The sequence below is a fragment of the Mesoplodon densirostris genome, chromosome 5 (genome assembly GCF_025265405.1).
Source record: "Mesoplodon densirostris isolate mMesDen1 chromosome 5, mMesDen1 primary haplotype, whole genome shotgun sequence".
Taxonomy (NCBI): domain Eukaryota; kingdom Metazoa; phylum Chordata; class Mammalia; order Artiodactyla; family Ziphiidae; genus Mesoplodon; species Mesoplodon densirostris.
Genome location: NC_082665.1, coordinates 98,067,858 through 98,085,978, shown reverse-complemented (window position 1 = coordinate 98,085,978; position 18,121 = coordinate 98,067,858). Strand labels below are relative to the sequence as shown.

General features: G+C 35.5%; 1 protein-coding gene across 9 annotated transcripts in view; it reads right to left on the bottom strand.

Annotated features, from left to right (window-relative positions):
* The window catches only part of NAALADL2 (N-acetylated alpha-linked acidic dipeptidase like 2), a 1,531,400-nt gene that overhangs the window by 796,102 nt on the left and 717,177 nt on the right, over positions 1-18,121 (bottom strand). For all 9 annotated transcript variants that reach the window (XM_060100049.1, XM_060100047.1, XM_060100046.1 and 6 more), the window contains one exon: positions 4,437-4,938. In XM_060100049.1, coding sequence (XP_059956032.1) covers positions 4,437-4,930 — 494 coding nt within the window. In that variant the 5' untranslated portion in view covers positions 4,931-4,938. The remainder of the gene's footprint in view (positions 1-4,436; positions 4,939-18,121) is intronic.

Sequence of the window (18,121 nt, the reverse complement as noted above, 5' to 3'; positions counted from 1 at the left end):
CCCAGTAATTCTGGTCACTGTTAAGTGACCTGAGTCCCTCCAGTGAGTAATTAAAAGGTTCAGTGTTATTTAATAGTCAGAACTTTGAACTTTTCCCCACTTTTTGACCATCCCTAGATTGGGAAACTTACAGCCAAGGAAAGGAGAATAGTCAGTTTCTTCTCTTTGTGTTTTTACACCTCCTTTCTCAGAGCTTCTGACACCTCCAGGGTTGCAACAGAGCAAGTGAGAATAGCTAAAGCAGGAGCAAAAGGTTCTCACTGGACAGGAACTCTCAAGAAGTGGCATGGTACTCTTACTGTAGCAGGAGTAGTCAGCTGAACTTTCCACTTGTCCAGCTTCATCAGTTCTTTGGAGACCTACCCACCCATTCCACGACTGGGGATTTTTCACCTTCCTTTAACATGAGTAATGCACTCTCCTCTACCTCCTTCTTCCTCCTTCCAGGCATCTGACCAGACCTCTAGCTCTGTCTCTGGTAAGTTCTTTTCAGCCATGCAGGAAGCTTGCTTGCTCCTCCCCCACAATCTCTCTCTTTCTGTTAGTCCTTTTGGGCTGCTATAGCAAAGTACCACGGACTGGTTGGCTTATCAATATTATGTCATAGTTCTCGAGTCTGGGAATTCTAAGATCATGGCACTGGCAGATTTGGTGTGGTGGCTGATAAGGGCCCTCTCCCTGGTTCACAATGGATACCTTCTTCCTGTGTCCTCACATGATAGAAGGACTAGAAGCCCTGTGGGGTCTCTTGTATAAAATCTCAGCCCATTCATGAGGGCTCCAGCTTCATGACCTGAGCATCTCCCTCCCAGCAGCCCCACCTCCAAATACCATTACATTGGACATTAGGATTTCAACAACATATGAATTCTGGGGTGGGGTGGGGGGGGACACAAACATTTAGACCGTAGTGATTTCTCTCCCTCTTCCCCTCTCCCTCTCCCCCTGCTTGGATAGAGTCCCTAGAAGGAAACTTTGCCATAGGCTACCCCAAACCACCACCTATTCTTTGGCAATTTTATCCACAACTAGCCAGTCTGTGACTTGTCATTTCGATTTCTTAGGTAGAAAGGCAGACACCCAGTTCTTCCAAGTAGTTCTATTAAACCCCTTTTTCATTGGACTTGAAGCTTCTTCCTTGAGAAAAGGTTGGGGTTTACAACACCATTAGGAGCTTTCTCCCCAAATCCTCTTTTTCCACTCTCCTAGTTCTCAGCTTCTCTAACCTCCCCTAGGCTACAACAGCGTCATCATCTCAAGGTTTTATACAATCTTTTCCTTTTTTCCTCCGAAGTTCTACATACTGGTCCTAGTAGTAGCAATTGTATTTAAGCCTCAGCTGAAAATGAGACATCAATAATGATACTTAAGCATTTTTACAGTATCTGGTTTTGATTTGTCACTTATCTAAAATCAGAACATAGCATAGCCTCTGAGTAACTATAGCTATATAATTTAGTATTTTATAATTATGTTATAAATCAGAATTTTATTTATAATACTTTGAAAATAATCATAATATGAAAAACCTAAATGGTAAATAAAATGATTTTCAGAATACATAATAAAATTGATGAATTAAACACAGATCTGTTCCTCACCTATTCATGCATTCATTTCCTCCCTTAGAAAAATAATTATTCAATGTCTGCTGGACAATAGTCTAATGATGGGCAAAGCAAGTTGGTTCATTCCTTCATGGAGTCTGAAAACTAATTTATTATAAAAAGAGTATCTTTTATATTGCATAACTGTTAGGATGTTTGGCAAGAACTGACATAGTCTTACAGCACGGGCAGGAATGGAGAACAAACAGAGAAGAAATACAGCAACTGATGAACAAGACAGTAGATCAGTGAGAGCCCAAAACTGATCATAAATTGATGAAAAGAAACAGGAGGAACCCATGATGTACAGAGCCAATGTCAAGATGACTTAGTAAACACAGGAAATCATAATAAGGCATGTGGTTAGCACGACTACTGGGGGAACGGTTGTCTTTGGATGAAAAGTTGTAATTCGAAGAAAGTTAATAAACATATTTGTACCAAAATATTATTTTTAGATGAAAAAGACATATTATCTCAGCAAGGAAAAACCTGTGGCTATCTGACAGGACATAATTGTGAATTTGTGCCCAACCACTGAATATTACTTAGAAGTAAAATTGCCAGTGGTTATATTTTTTAAATATATAGTTTGTTGATTTTTGAGTTTAAGAGAATATAAGCCTTATTGTAATACAACTCCTATTCTGAGGGAAATGATGAATATGTTTACTTAATTATACAGTTTCAACATTTTAGAACCAGCTGCCTATTCACAAAAAGAACATGTCAGTTTTTAAAAATGTCTACAATGCTAGAAAAAAAAGTAAGCAAAGAAAGCCAAAGGAAGATAAGGAGAGAAAATATGCAGGCTAGTTAGTATACAGAAGGCATGCCTGTAAGTTCTTTATGATTTTAATACATGTTTGACTCTGAACTTACTAAAAGTCAAAGTAAAGAGGGAAGCAGGCTAGGTTATGAGATTCATTGTGTCCATCATTAAAAACTAAACAGTTGCTCAGGAAAAATGAGTTAAATCCATAGATCCTTTTCCAGAAGACACTTCCATAATGAAATGAATGTCTACCATGAAGTTAGACAGAGTTTTATGGAATTCTTCCATTTTCTTTCTTCCTTTCTCCCTCTCTCCCTCTCTCTGTCTCTCTCTCTCTCTCTCTTTAAATAACATCCCTGTGCTGGTAAGATCTAATTTTTGGACAGACCCCTTGCCTTTCCCCTGCTGCAGGGATCTGAACACTTTGGGATAAGTTTTCCCAGGCTCTGAGTCAGCAGCCTGCGTGCTGGGTTCAGACAACCAACGGAACAACTGGTAGGAGGGCAGTAGGAAGGGAGAAGCCATGTTACTTCTTACTCTGTCTTCAGTAGTGCCCCTGGCTGAGGTTACATCCCCACTGTCAGCCCAACCCCTGCATTTGTGTATGCAGAAATTTCCAGCTTCCATTAAGTTACCCCAACTCCCTTTCTCCAGCGTAGGTTTAGTAATGGCTCCATTTTGTTGTTCATCTCTTGGCTACCTCAGTGTCCCCTGGCTGGCCTCTTGGTTTTTCATCACTGATGGAATTATTTCCCTACTTTAAATGCCCTCTGCTTTAAATATTTAGGGAGTTTTCTTTTATGGTTGGACCCTGACTGATACAATCACTCATTATAAGACAATGCTATATCTTTCACTCAATTCACTATAAGTAATTTTACATTGAGGAATACCATGGAAATTTTTAGTATCTGCATATGACACATCCAGACTCTTATGCAACAGTAAATAGCAGACATAGAAGGGTGTAGAAAACAAATTCCCATGAGTCATTCAGATGTGATATTCAGAAAGAGAATTATAATTTGCCAACGTCAATACATGTGATATTTCAGCACACAGATTAAATGATGCATCTTCAGTGGGCATGCTCCCTAGAAGATCCCTAGAAATGCACATGTGCCAACATCTTGATGGTAATAAGTCAGTGTAACCCAGAAGGAATATTCTTATGACCTAGTATCCTTCTCTCTCATCTACCTACAATCAACAAACATAATTCACCTAGGATTATTCTTTATTGCCCAGTATGGAAGACATATGTGGAGGCTAATATCTAATCTTCCTCTTCCAGTTCCTCACTTCTCTAAATATGTTAACTAGGGAACACTTTACAATTAAACATATATGCTAATGATATATCAAGCAACAAAATTTAAGTTACCCAATAGCTATATGACATGAGTGGAGCTTTTCCCAAGAAGTCAGAATTATTAAGGCCCTATAAAAAATATTTTCTTATCATTTAACTTATTAACAACACATTCTGGCTAGAGAGGTCATATGCAAACTTACCTTAAAGAGAGAGGTGACCTTTTAGAATTGCCTGATATATGGAATGCAATGTGTTTCAATAAAAATATTCAACTGGGAAACTCAGTGATGCAGGGGACCAAATACGAGCAGTGCTTGTCTTACTTCCTGTCAGTTATTTCAGTCCATAAAGCAAGTTTATTTTATTCTGATGTCATTAAAATTTTCAGTCTTATGGCTAATGCCCTAGTTTTTATTACACACACATCCAGCAATCTTTGCATCACAATTTGGCTTACCTGGGCTTTCCCAAGAGGGAGAAAATACACTGGCTGGAGTCTTTTAGCCTCCACAGTAGTTACAGTTCTTATTATCAATTATTAAAGCAGCACCATAAATTTGCATTACAGTATCATAAATCTGAAAATGTGCACCCCCTCTGTGAAGGGGTTGCTGGTAAGTTATGTTTCTCAGCTTGTAAGATTAACTTTAAACGATAGAAAAATCACAGTATGATATTCCCTGTAAGACATTTTTCCCATAAGATGTATCCCACAAACATCCATTTCTTGCATACTTACCTGAAAGACGTCCTAATATCTTCTGCTTGGATTGTCTTGAGAATCTCTTGGTATAACTGAAGATCAAGTGTTCCTGAAGATGTAGCACTTGAAGAGCAATTTTTATGTGTGTAATAGCCTATCAAAATTCCAGAAATAAATAAAATGGTTGCTGTGAAAAATATTTTTAAAAGGCAGCAAAAATTGCAGGGGTTGCTCTTTGGTGCAGATCTTGTATAATGGGTCACATAGTCAGACTCTTCTTGAAGTCGCTGAAACCTTCCTTTGGGTGAAGTTGCTGGTTGAATGGGATCAAGATTGAGGTCCGCAGTCTCTGAATTCTCCAGGTTTTGATTCTCAGCACTATCTAGCTGGAACTGATCAAAACCAGGCTCCTCCAGTTCCTTTTCCATGTCCCACTCTAAGTCAAGGGCAGTGGCTTGGAGGTCATCATTGTCTAGGTATTGTGAATGTCCTGGAGCTCTTCGATCTGCATTGACCTTCTGATAGGCCATCTTTTTACCTGTGAAAATAAGAGCAGTATATTTTCTGAAAATAAATCAACAAAGAAAACCTCCAAGGTGAAAACAAACCGTAATCTATATTAGCTGTTCATAAAATTTTAGTGATTATAATCAGGGGAAATACTTCATTCCTATAGAAAATCATATATTAATTATTTAATCTTATGTTTTGCTGTTGATGTTTACTATAGAAAAAAGACAAACAATAAATAAAAGTAGAAAGCACCTGATGCAAAATCTATGAGAAGACATAAAATACACAAACACACACTATTCTTTTGAAGCTCAGGAAAATTCAAGTCACAAATGCACAACTGCATTAAAGACAATGCATTACAATGAAAGCCAAGTTTAAGCTTATACATTTTCAAAATCACTTTTAAGAAAAACTGAGGACAGAAGCAATAAAGTGTCATGTGTTAAGTTAAGGGGGGAAAAAAGACCTGGGGATCAGTTACATTACCAGAGCTAATTTTAAAAACACAAATTCAGGGTAAGAATGAGAACAACAAAATGAAGTAGCACCTCTACAGAAATCCAAGAAGCAAAATATGGTGTATTGCCTAGTCATGAGTTTCAGAATGACTGGAAAACTTTAAGGCTACCATAGAAAGCCAACATGTTTCATGGAATTAGTGACATGAATTGGCCTGGCTCGCTGAATTTTAAATAAAGTCTGGGATGGCATCCATCCAAAGAGGGAAGCCTTTTGCCAGGATAGGAGAGTTTAGCTTCATAACCTTGCTACTGAGTGGCAGATGGAGGCTCTTCTCCCCTACACAGTTTTGGATGACAGTTTGTTATATCCTGCAGAGCAGTATTAGGAAAACTGGACTAATTAACTACAAGTGGTCTTCAGTCTGGATTCAGTAACACACTGGTGTATTGTAGTTGCACATTAGGAGTATTTATACTTAAATTTTCTGTGTATTAGATTTGTCATCCCAGCTGGATTCTAAGGTCCCTCACTACGTTTTACGATTTTTCTATGGACCCCACTGTGTTGAGTGAAAAACAGAGCTCAGCTGACAAGTGATTTGCTAAGTGTCTTAGGGCGGGTTGTTAACAAGTGAACTCTAACGAAAAAGATACAAAGACTTCATGAAAGGGAGTGGCATTATGTACAGAATTATGGGTATATACAATTCCAATCCTGTCTGACAGAGGTCCATATAAATTAAAATGTCCTGAATGTTTAAGAGAGTTCAAGTACAATTAAATATTAAACTTTACAAAATAAAAATTCTAATTCTGACTAGATTTCTCATCTGCTACAATACCATTTTTGATTTACTCTTGTCCAGAGCTGATTCAATAAAGATGAATACCTAATACACATCAGGTATGGGGATAGGCAATGAAAACGAAGATGAACGTGTCCCTATTCCTCAAGTAGGGAATGATTCAATAAGAGAGACAGACATTTGAACAAACAAGTATGTCACATAAAATATGCAAAGCACAAGGGAGACTCAGGGGTGACAGATTCTAGCAGAGAATATGGGAAATAATTCCCTACCCAAAGTTATTTCTGAGGTACCTCTGGAGAGAGAGGAGGAGTTAACCTAGGACACACCAGGGGTGTGAGAGGAGAACAGCCAGGCAGGGGAAAATGTATAAACACATGGAGGAAAACAAGTGCACGGTGTATGGTACATGGACCATTTAAAAAACTCAGACTGGTGTGCGAACCAGAGTTGGAGAAAAAGCTATGAAAGGGTGACCGTAGGCAAAAGGCTTAACTTCTTTGCAACACGGGGTCTTCATTTGTGATATGGGCATGGTGATAATATAAACATCATAGCGCTGTCACTAGGAATAATTGAGACAGCGAACCTAAAACATCCATTGAGTGTCACGTAGGCTATATAGGTTTGAAGGGATATTTCTGGTATTAGAGGAGAGAGGATTGTCAAGGATTGTGGGAAGAAATAAAATGAATTAAATAATGCAGAAGAAATTATATAATTCTGCAGAACATTGTGGAGAAAGGGAGCAGGTGGTGTAATACACACACGTACACTCACACACACGTATATGATAGGTTTTTGCTTGTTTTGTTTTGTTTTTTTACAATTATATGTAGAGACTAAAATATTTTTTAAAAGTACCACATGACATAGCAACTCTTACTATGCAGATATTAGTTGGTACTATGTATTAGAACAGCCTCAGGAGTGATTCTGCAGACCCCTTTTGCCCCTCCCTCTTTTCCTTCCTCTTTTCCTCTCCCTTTTTTCTGCTTGGCCTGGTTTCCATGATGATTCAAGAATGTGCATTATTTGAATTCTGTCTTTGGTCACATCAAGACAAGCAGAGAAAAGGAGTGATATATGGAGTTAGTGATAATTATTCAGACAGGTTAGGAGATGGTTGATTAACTGATAGAAGAAGACTTTAAATCATACTTGGTTAAAACAACAACAACAAAAAATAGTACAATACAATACTAGAGAACAGGAAAAACCTGAAGGCAGTAGAAATAAAGTAACTTTTAAAATTCATGATTCTAACCTCTCTCATATTACAGAAGAGGAAGCTGAGGTCCAAAAGTTGAGTCATTCTTTAGGCTGAGAAAAGTGATGTTTGGGGACACACAAGGTGATTTGTGGTTTTATAAAAATATGGGATTAATAAGTTAGTGGTAAATTAATAAGTTGTGGGGTTAAATATCCCCACAATCCATTTTTTTTAATGTACATTGCAAAATACTGCAATATCTTGGCAGTAGTCAATTTTTTTCCTTGTTTGGCTTAAATATCAATCAATTCCTATCTTGACATGATATTATGATATTTACTTCTCTAACTGTTCAGTTTATGCATTATTGATTTACATAGACACTATCTCAATATAGTTTTCTAGACTTTTTCCTCCCATTTTAATGACTCAGAGTCTCTCTAAAGGTTTTGGGTTTTTTCTGTTTTTTGTTTTAAATTGAATTGTAGAGTGTGTTTTATGCTCAAGGAAGACTTGGCACACAGGAGTTACTACAGAAATGTGAAATCTCTAATTCTGACCTCTAATACAAACATTCAAAGTCATTTCTCTACAAATCATTTACAAACCAACTGCAGTGATGAGGAAGAGTTTTCATTTCTAGCTTGACAATAGGTATTCCATCATCTGTACATCAGCAATTTAATGCTTTTCAAACATCAGACAGAGCTATCAATTAGAATGTAATGTAGATACAGATATTAACTCCTCACCATGATGGATGTCTGCCTGACACGCTTACTACCACTTTTGGACTCATTACACATTTATAAATTTACACTAAATTCTATCTTCTAGGAGAGCAGTATCTGGGAAGATCAAGCCACTTGATGTAAAAAAAAAAAAAAAAAAAACCCAAAGGATTTTAGGAAAATTTCCAAGAAAATAAGTATGTGATGACATCTATAATGAAGCATTTAACCACTTATTTGATAAATTTATATTATAAATCCATTAGAAATTCATTTCTTTAAAATTATCTTGCCTTAAGGAAAATAGTATAGGTTTTTACAAAAATATAGACCTCTGCCTTGACAGTTTTGTTTCACTTAAGGTATTTAAAATGATCTCCTCATAAAGACACAGACCTACTAGAGCATGGACTTGAGGATATAGGGAGGGGGAAGGGTAAGCTGTGACAAAGTGAAAGAGCGGCATGGACATATATACACTACCAAACGTAAGGTAGATAGCTAGTGGGAAGCAGCCGCATAGCACAGGGAGATCAGCTCGGTTCTTTGTGACCGCCTGGAGGGGTGGGATAGGGAGGGTGGGAGGGAGACGCAAAAGGGAGGGGATATGGGAACATATGTATATGTATAACTGATTAAATTTGTAAAATTAAAAAAAAAATAAAATAAAATGATCTCCTCAAAAATTAAACTGAGTAACAAACTATTAAATAAAACTAATAACATATTTAAAGTAAGCACCAATTATTTCATTTGTCCCACAAAGAATGTAGCTTTCTTTAAAAACCTAGTCCCCATGAGGTCAAGTAAAGGAAATATTGCACTTTTTTCAACAGAACTTTCAAATTCCCACAACGGAAATTTTATATTATAAAAAGAAATCTTCAGCAAAATCAGCATGTCTTAGGGATGATTGCATAATTATGCCAAACTTCATATATTTTCTGTAACTGATGTACATGATTCATCTAATTTATATTGTCATATTATTTAGAGCTACCCTATATGAGTAATTTAAAAAATACATGTAGTAGATTTTGGAATCTACCATGAATGTTTCCCTCAAAAATATGTAATTAGGTGTAGACCAGTCATAGAAACTTGCTACATTTCTTAAAACAGAAATATTTGTAGCATCCGTACATTCTATATTATACTTATTTTTATAAAATGCAATTTTTATGAAAAGTACAGTACATTCCCCATGTTTTCAACATATCTTATTTGCTTAGATGAGATCCTTTCCCACCCAGGCCCACAATGAAGGCTAAACTGTTATTAAAATTCAATATACTCAAACGTTTATCATTTGTATACACTTATTCTTTTCTAAGGAAAAGAAAGCAAATACAAGATGAACTAAACGATATTTCTTCTACACTATAACAAGCTTAGATCAATAAAAAAATGAAGTATTTTTACTAAGCATATGGGTAGTTTAAAATAAATTGATGCTTCCGAATGCTTTGTTTCACACATCTTTACTGGCTGAAACTAAGTAAATTATGTAGAAATAAAAGATGAATACAGAAATAGGCTGAAATTTCAATATATAAAATACAGTCTCTTGATGCTGCAAATCTAACTTAACACAACAGCTGGCAAATATTTTAGATGATAAATACATGTTAAACAAAATTTCATTTTAATAAGTTATATATTACAAATGTCACTTAGAAATATGATTATGACATGTTATCTTGCTCAGCAATCACAATGAGGGAATTTATTACATGAATGCCCTGACCTTATCGATCTCTAAATTAGCAGACTCTATAGTCAGACTACCTGGTTCAAGTCCTAGCTCTGCTATGTAATTTAGACCAGTCATTTAATCTTTTTATGCTTAAATCCCTTATTTGTACAGTGGATATAATAAGAGCACTGTATTTGCAGCATTACAAGTAAATGATATAAATTATTAAAGATGCATATAACAAGGTCTAACATGGTGTAAGTGATCCACTAACAAAGCACCACCCCAGAAATTCTACAGAGTTTAGGAAAATAGAATGAGTTGGAGCTTAGAATTTTAAAATACAGACTTAATGAAATTAAATTATGACCAGAGGGCTTAAGTTTCAATAACAAGAACCTGGAGATAATGAGAGATGGAGCAGCGCGCTCAAGCACTTTTGAAGGGGAAGCATCTGTTCGTCATTAGCTGTGGTTCACACAGATAGAAGTGTGGCTAATATGTACATAAAAGTCATTATTACATTTTACTTGCAACCACCAATTCTATATCTTGTTATTATAGAGTTGAGTTTCTTTTCAGTCAATTTACAAAAACAACAGAGCTTTTCCATAATTCTCAAGAATTCAGTTTAACAGTTCCCAGAATTAGTGATAATTAATCATGAACATGGGTTATGTATGTTTTTGGTAGAACACCATGTTTGTCGTAGGTGGTTGACTTGACCACTGACTATGATGATACCGATAGTATTTTAACTTAACCAGTATAAAAGACTGTATAGATATTATTAGAACTATGAACACATCTAAAGACTTTTCTACTTGTAAAAGTTATTTTACAAGTAAAATAAATAAATGGGTCTGGCAGATTAACTTGAAAACATAAGGCAGAATCTCAATTTCCGATGACAACTCTATGACTAAATCTTTATTGTACAATGGGGAAAAATATATTCATATAGTGTTTCCTGAAGCTTTGAATATCAAATCATTTGCTGGTTGGAGCAGATTGATTTGAGGCAAAGGCATTTCTTAGAAATGTCAGTGCATCATCAAAAGGTATTCATTATGCACCTTCGTGCAGCATTACTTTAGATGCTGCACCAGTGAACTAGGAGTGCCCAGAGGGATTTTTAAATTTAAGTTTAAGGATATTCCTCATAGGCTGAAAACACTTGACATAAATTTTTCAGTATGAACCTAGTTTGTACAAATAAAGCCCATATTTGTGGAATAAATTTTTGTTGTTGAAAGCTTTAATGGTCTCAGCTTGAGAGCAGGGCCAAAGATAAAACTATAAAAAGAGTAATTCAGAAGACTCTGTTCTCTGACTTAATTTTTCAGTATAATGAGATTATTTTTCCATTTAGTTTTGTGAAATGACCTCAGGAATTGTTACAGTGTCTGGAAAGGTGGTTAAGAATGCCTTATTGCAAATTTGTATATTAACTGAATAAAAGAAATGACAATAATTATTTGTTGTTCATGCTTCACTAACTGAATAAAGAGTCTATAAAGTAAGGGGAAATTATTATCTGTGCTTTATTTTTAGAAAAAATATTAGGCCAAGCCTACCCTGAAACAGGTAATAGCACACTGAATTTAGGCAGAGCAGATCATCAAGCTGGAGAGTATAAAATTAAAACTTAACTCTGAGGCCTGAGTTACCTTGATCTCTAAATGACATGTAAAATGTGTGCTTCTAAGATGCCAAATTAATGAGCTTTAAATTGCAAAATGCAGTCAGAACCATCTGAGGGAAAATTACTTGATGAAATCCAGCAGGTTTGTGTAAATGTGTTTTATATCGCTTGCATATGAATGACCACCTGCCAGTTCCCTGAGTGTGCCTCCCTTTCTTTGGGTACCTGTATGTAACAGCAATTTGTGTAATACACTCTAACTGAATAGTTAGTTGAGACCACCTGAGAGCTCTTGTATTTACAGTAAGGTTTTCCAATATTAGAATGCTATAATTCAATATAGAACTTGGCAAAGAGAAGAATTAATTTAAATGACCAGAAATAATAGAGTACACTCTATGGGTTACTTGAACAGGTAGATACTCTATATAATACTAAGTGTTTGAACTATCATGGGTGTTTCAATTTCCAGTAACACCACAAAACTCTATTTAGGGATGTGTAAACAGTTCCATGACTCCTTTCCTGGTCCTTTTAGTGTCTGATTTCCCCCTAGATTCTAAAGTATCTTCTTTTTTTTCTTCCTTGTCATCATTTCCATTTATAGTAAAGTATTTAAAGAATTTATTTACTTCTACAGAATTTACATTCTTTTACCCTTCAGAGTATGGATGTGGCTTACATTAGAGATGCACATACATGAGATAAATGACACCACAAAACATAAAATAAAGAAGAGTAGATCTCTTCAATAAGTGGTGCTGGGAAAACTGGACAGGGACATGTAAAAGTATGAGATTAGATCACTCCCTAACACCATACACAAAAATAAGCTCAAAATGGATTAAAGACCTAAATGTAAGGCCAGACACTATCAAACTCTTAGAGGAAAACATAGGCAGAACACTCTATGACATAAATCACAGCAAGATCCTTTTTGACCCACCTCCTAGAGATATGGAAATAAAGACAAAAATAAACACATGGGACCTAATGAAACTTAAAAGCTTTTGCACAGCAAAGGAAACCACAAACAAGACCAAAAGACAACCCTTAGAACGGGAGAAAATATTTGCAAATGAAGCAACTGACAAAGGATTAATCTCCAAAATTTATAAGCAGCTCATGCAGCTCAATAACAAAAAAACAAACAACCCAATCCAAAAATGGGCAGAAGACCTAAATAGACATTTCTCCACAGAAGATATACAGACTGCCAACAAACACATGAAAGGATGCTCAACATCTTTACTCATTAGAGAAATGCAAATCAAAACTACAATGAGATATCATCTCACACCAGTCAGAATGGCCATCATCAAAAAATCTAGAAACAATAAATGCTGGAGAGGGTGTGGAAAAAAGGGAACACTCTTGCACTGCTGGTGGGAATGTGAATTGGTACAGCCACTATGGAGAACAGTATGGAGGTTCCTTAAAAAACTACAAATAGAACTACCATATGACCCAGCAATCCCACTACTGGGCATATACCCTGAGAAAACCATAATTCAAAGAGTCATGTACCAAAATGTTCATAGCAGCCCTATTTACAATAGCCCGGAGATGGAAACAACCTAAGTGCCCATCATCGGATGAATGGGTAAAGAAGATGTGGCACATATATACAATGGAATATTACTCAGCCATAAAAAGAAATGAAATTGAGCTATTTGTAATGAGGTGGATGGACCTAGAGTCTGTCATACAGAGTGAAGTAAGTCAGAAAGAGAAAGACAAATACTGTATGCTGACACATATATATGGAATTTAAGAAAAAAAATGTCATGAAGAACATAGGGGTAAGACAGGAATAATGACACAGACCTACTAGAGAATGGACTTGAGGATATGGGGAGGGGGAAGGTAAGCTGTGACAAAGTGAAAGAGCAGCATGGACATATATACACTACCAAACTTAAGGTAGCTAGCTAGTGGGAAGCAGCCGCATAGCACAGGGAGATCAGCTCGGTGCTTTGTGACCGCCTGGAGGGGTGGGATAGGGAGGGTGGGAGGGAGACACAAAAGGGAGGGGATATGGGAACATATGTATATGTATAACTGATTAAATTTGTTATAAAGCAGAAAAAAAAAGGCAGGTAAACAAGATTGTATAGCCTGATCCATTTTCCCCCAACATTCCATCTAGATATGTATATACATATATAAAGACACAGGGAAAACTCCAAGAGGATAGAGAATGAAATTTTCATAGATGTTTCCTCTCATTGGTAGGATTTCAAGGAATTTTCACTTTCTCCTTTGGTTTTCTGTTATCTTTTTTTTTTTTTTACAATAAACTTTTTTTTTTTTACTTTAGAGATCAGAAAACTCATAAGGTAATTCATACTGAGGAGAATAACAAGAACAAAGCCATAGTTTAATGAGGCAAAGAAACTCTAGTTTTGGAAACTTCCAGTTTTGCTACAGAATTTAAACAAATCATGAATTTTGTTTAACATCTCTTTGTGTGTCTCACGGTAGCTCAAGAACTTTTTTCTCTTTTTCTTTAAAAAAAAAGAAGAGTAGAGGGAAAAAATACTCTGATAGTCTGACTAAGGAAAGCCACTGAAATTGAGTTTTACTGTAGTTGAGCTTCACTGCAGTCAGGATGCAGAAGGGCATCTGTGGGGTCTTCTGAGGCTCAGTCAGCCTTCCCCTAATCTCACTTGGTAATCATAAGGCTGTCAGTCTTAGCTGAAGAGTTTATTTTTATTGTTTCTAAGTTATCTCTTTTTGTAGTTGCTAATTTCCATGTTGGTAAGCTATCAGTATTTTTCTCTATCTAGTCAGAGAAATCCGTGTGTCTCCTTTTTCTCTTTTACTCTTAGATTTGGATATACAACCATGCCCATGTTATGGTATCCAAAATCATATGCTAATAGATGATTTATTGGGCCCTTAAAATGATCCAGGACTTACTATAATGTTGGCACTTTACATACATATTGTCATTTAATTAAACAATCCTGTATGATAAGTACTATTACTATCCCCATTTTATAGATGAAGTGTCTGAAACTGAGGGATTAAGTCATTTCCCCAAGTTCTCACAGCTATTAAAGTACAAGCAGCTGGAGTATCACACCCGACCTGTCAAATTCCAAAGCATACTCTTTTTAAATATTACAACATTCAGGTTCTCTGAAAGTTCCCAAAGTTGGTATGATCTTAACAAATTCAGAGATATGAGGGGTTTATTTATCCCTGGTTTGTCACCAATATGACTACAAGCACCAGGAGTCTCGATGTACATTAAATCTGACTGATCCTGCCTTGATCTTTAGATCCCCAGGGGCTGCTCAGACTCCAGGACCTAAAAGATCTCTGGTTTGCTCTCGACAGTGCCCTAGCAGACATTGATGTTTCCTGGCCCTGTAGTTTTTAAATAAGGGAGAACTCCTTCCAAGTCCATTGCTCTGAGGAAAACACCACAACCTCCACTTAATGGTGTCTTCTTAGCAACATTTTCAAAATTTCTCTTTTCTCCTGCTGCTGGGCAACAAAGAGTAAAACAACTGTGCTTAGATCTTGAAAGCTACAGTTCACATTCAACCTGCCGCTGTCCTGTTTTCAGACATTCAAAACCTTTGGTCCACCCCTACTACGTGTGGTTTACATGGGCCTAAGAGGGCTTCCAGAGTGTCAAGAGTTAAAATGTCAATACAGTCACTGCTCTACTCTGAGAGCTGTCTGTCAGGAGGAGCCTCTTAGCTTGATAGATACACTGCAATTTTCCATCCTTTCAGCCAACGTGGATAATCTTAAACTGCTGCTTTTTGACTATGGCTCTTGGATTTCTGGGAACAGACAGATGAAGCTTTTACCTACATAATACCACTACGCACTCTATTTCTCACTTTTTTCAAAGGTACTTTATTGGCTTACTTTTTAAATATCTTTACTCTTCAAAACGTATCAACAGGTTTCTACAAACTGTAAGTACTTTATTTTAAAACTCATATCCCTATGTTTCCTAAAATCATAACACAGAAAGCCTATTTGATGCCCAGGTTGGTAATTCAATGCACCCAGAATCTGTGCTTTTCATTTTCTGAAATGGTTCTTTTCATATTTGTTCCTTTAGGGTGTTATTAGGAAAAAGTGTTAATATATCATGATACTGTGGTTAACTGGTGGGAAAGGAAACATCCCAGAAAAACACATGGGTAGAGAATGTTTATGCTCACTTAAAATTCAGTTACTAAGAAAATATGTATCATATGAACCATCCCAAATCTTTATTGGGTAAATTCTGAAAAACTATTCTTCAAATAAAGATCCAAGATAAATATCCCAATGTAAAAATTTTAATATTCAGCTTATATAAACTGTTAGACCATGGAGTTAAGAAAATTAAAAGTGGGGATTTAACCCAAAATACAATGATAGAAATAGAGCATAGTTAACAGCATGATATGCTCATTATAAGACAAAGATCTTATATATTAATTCACTTTACCTTAGGACTAAAAATGAATTTAAGTGAATTATTATGTCTGCACAAGTAGTAGGAATACATTAATGGTAAGAAAACTAAGAATTATGAAGTTTTCAATTGACAACTGATGGCAGAATCAAAATTGAAATGCTTTTTAAGAATTATCTCTAAAAGCTTTTGCACAGCAAAGGAAACTATAAACAAGATGAAAAAACAACCCTCAGAATGGGAGAAAATGATTCAAATGAATCAACGGACAAAGGATTAATCTCCAAAATATATAAACAACTCATCTAGCTCAATATTAAAAAAAAAAATCAAAAAATGGGCAGAAGACCTAAATAGACATTTCTTCAAAGAAGACATACAGATGGCCAAGAGGCACTTGAAAAGCTTCTCACCATCACTAATTATTAGAGAAATGCAAATCAAAACTACAATGAGGTATCACCTTACACCAGTTAGAATGGGAATCATCAGAAAATGTACAAACAACAAATGCTGGAGAGGGTATGGAGAAAAGGGAACCCTCTTGCACTGTTGGTGGGAATGTAAATTGATACAGCCACTATGGAGAACAGTATGGAGTTTCCTCAGAACATTAAAAATAGAATTACCATATGACCCAGCAATCTCACTACTGGGCATATACCCTGAAAAAACCATAATTCAAAAAGACACATGCACCCCAGTGTTCACTGCAGCACTATTTACAATAGCCAGGACATGGAAACAACCTAAATTCCCAATGACAGACGAATGGATAAAGAAGATGTGGTACATATATACAATGGAATATTACTCAGCCATAAAAAGGAATGAAATTGGGTCATTTGTAGAGACGTGGATGGATCTAGAGACTGTCATAGAGAGCGAAGTAAGTCAGAAAGAGAAAAAACAAGTATTGTATATTAATGCATATATGTGGAACCTAGAAAAATGGTACAGATGAACTGGTTTGCAGGGCAGAAATAGAGACACAGATGTAGAGAACAAACGTATGGACACCAAGGGGGTAAAGTGGGGGGTGGGGGTGGTGCTGATGGGATGAATTGGGAGATTGGGATTGAGATGTATACACTAATGTGTATAAAATAGATAACTAATAAGAACCTGCTGTATAAAAAAATCAAAATAAAAAAAATTATCTCAAGTAGCATAAGAGAGCAACAATTTGCCCAAGATTTTGCTATTCTTTCTTACTTCTAAAATGCTGTATCTATAATTATATATATATATATATCTGAAGCTAAATAAGAATATAGTTTTGCAATATTTTCTTCTAGCCCTCCCACTCATAGAAAAAATAAAATGTTATCTGGAAAAACGGTGACAAAAATATTATTTTAACATACAAAATTCAAGTTCTTTCTATAAAAGACCTTTAAGTATGATAATACTAGTGACTGTCAACCTTTTCAGAAAAAATGATTTATTGAAAAAGAAACAGGATGAGAAATACTACAACATATTACATCTGTATGACAGTTTGACATTGAGAAGTTAATTTTTATTACTAATTTACATATATGCATAGTAATAGTTTTGGGTAAATTAAAGCAACTAAATAATTTACTAAAAACTATATTGGGCATTGCTTATGTCATTTATATTTTATTTATGAACAGGATTATAAAAAATGGAAGACCTCCAATGGCACATAAAAGTAATGCTGATAAGAAATTAAATGTCAGGCAAAAGGCATGAAAATGCAATATTCACAAAGCATTAAATGTAAAATGTTTAAGAGAACTTTTATATAATTGGCACTATTGAAACTTAGTTTATTATAATACATGCAAAATTTTAAAATTCACCTAGCTCTTCAATTTTAAAATGTCAAATATTATTACTTTACCAACATGAATTTTAGCTTATTTTCTCTTTTCTTTCTTCCCATAATAAGTCCTTTATCTTTTTTCTTTATATCATTTGTCTCCCTTCAGCCATTCCCATTATTTCATTTTCACTTTTCCATTCTTACTTATTTCACTATTGATGTCTCAGGAAATTGTTGAAAATAAAATAACTGACCATAAAGAGTTCATTTCATTCTTTTCTATATATTGGGAGTGATATATCTTTAGTAAAAAATCAGTGGATGTATTTGAAATGATGACCTCATGGCCAAATCAAAGATTATGTTTGGCCCTACCATTCCAAACATACCAAATCTTGAGTCTTCAAAATAATACTAAAACTCAACTTG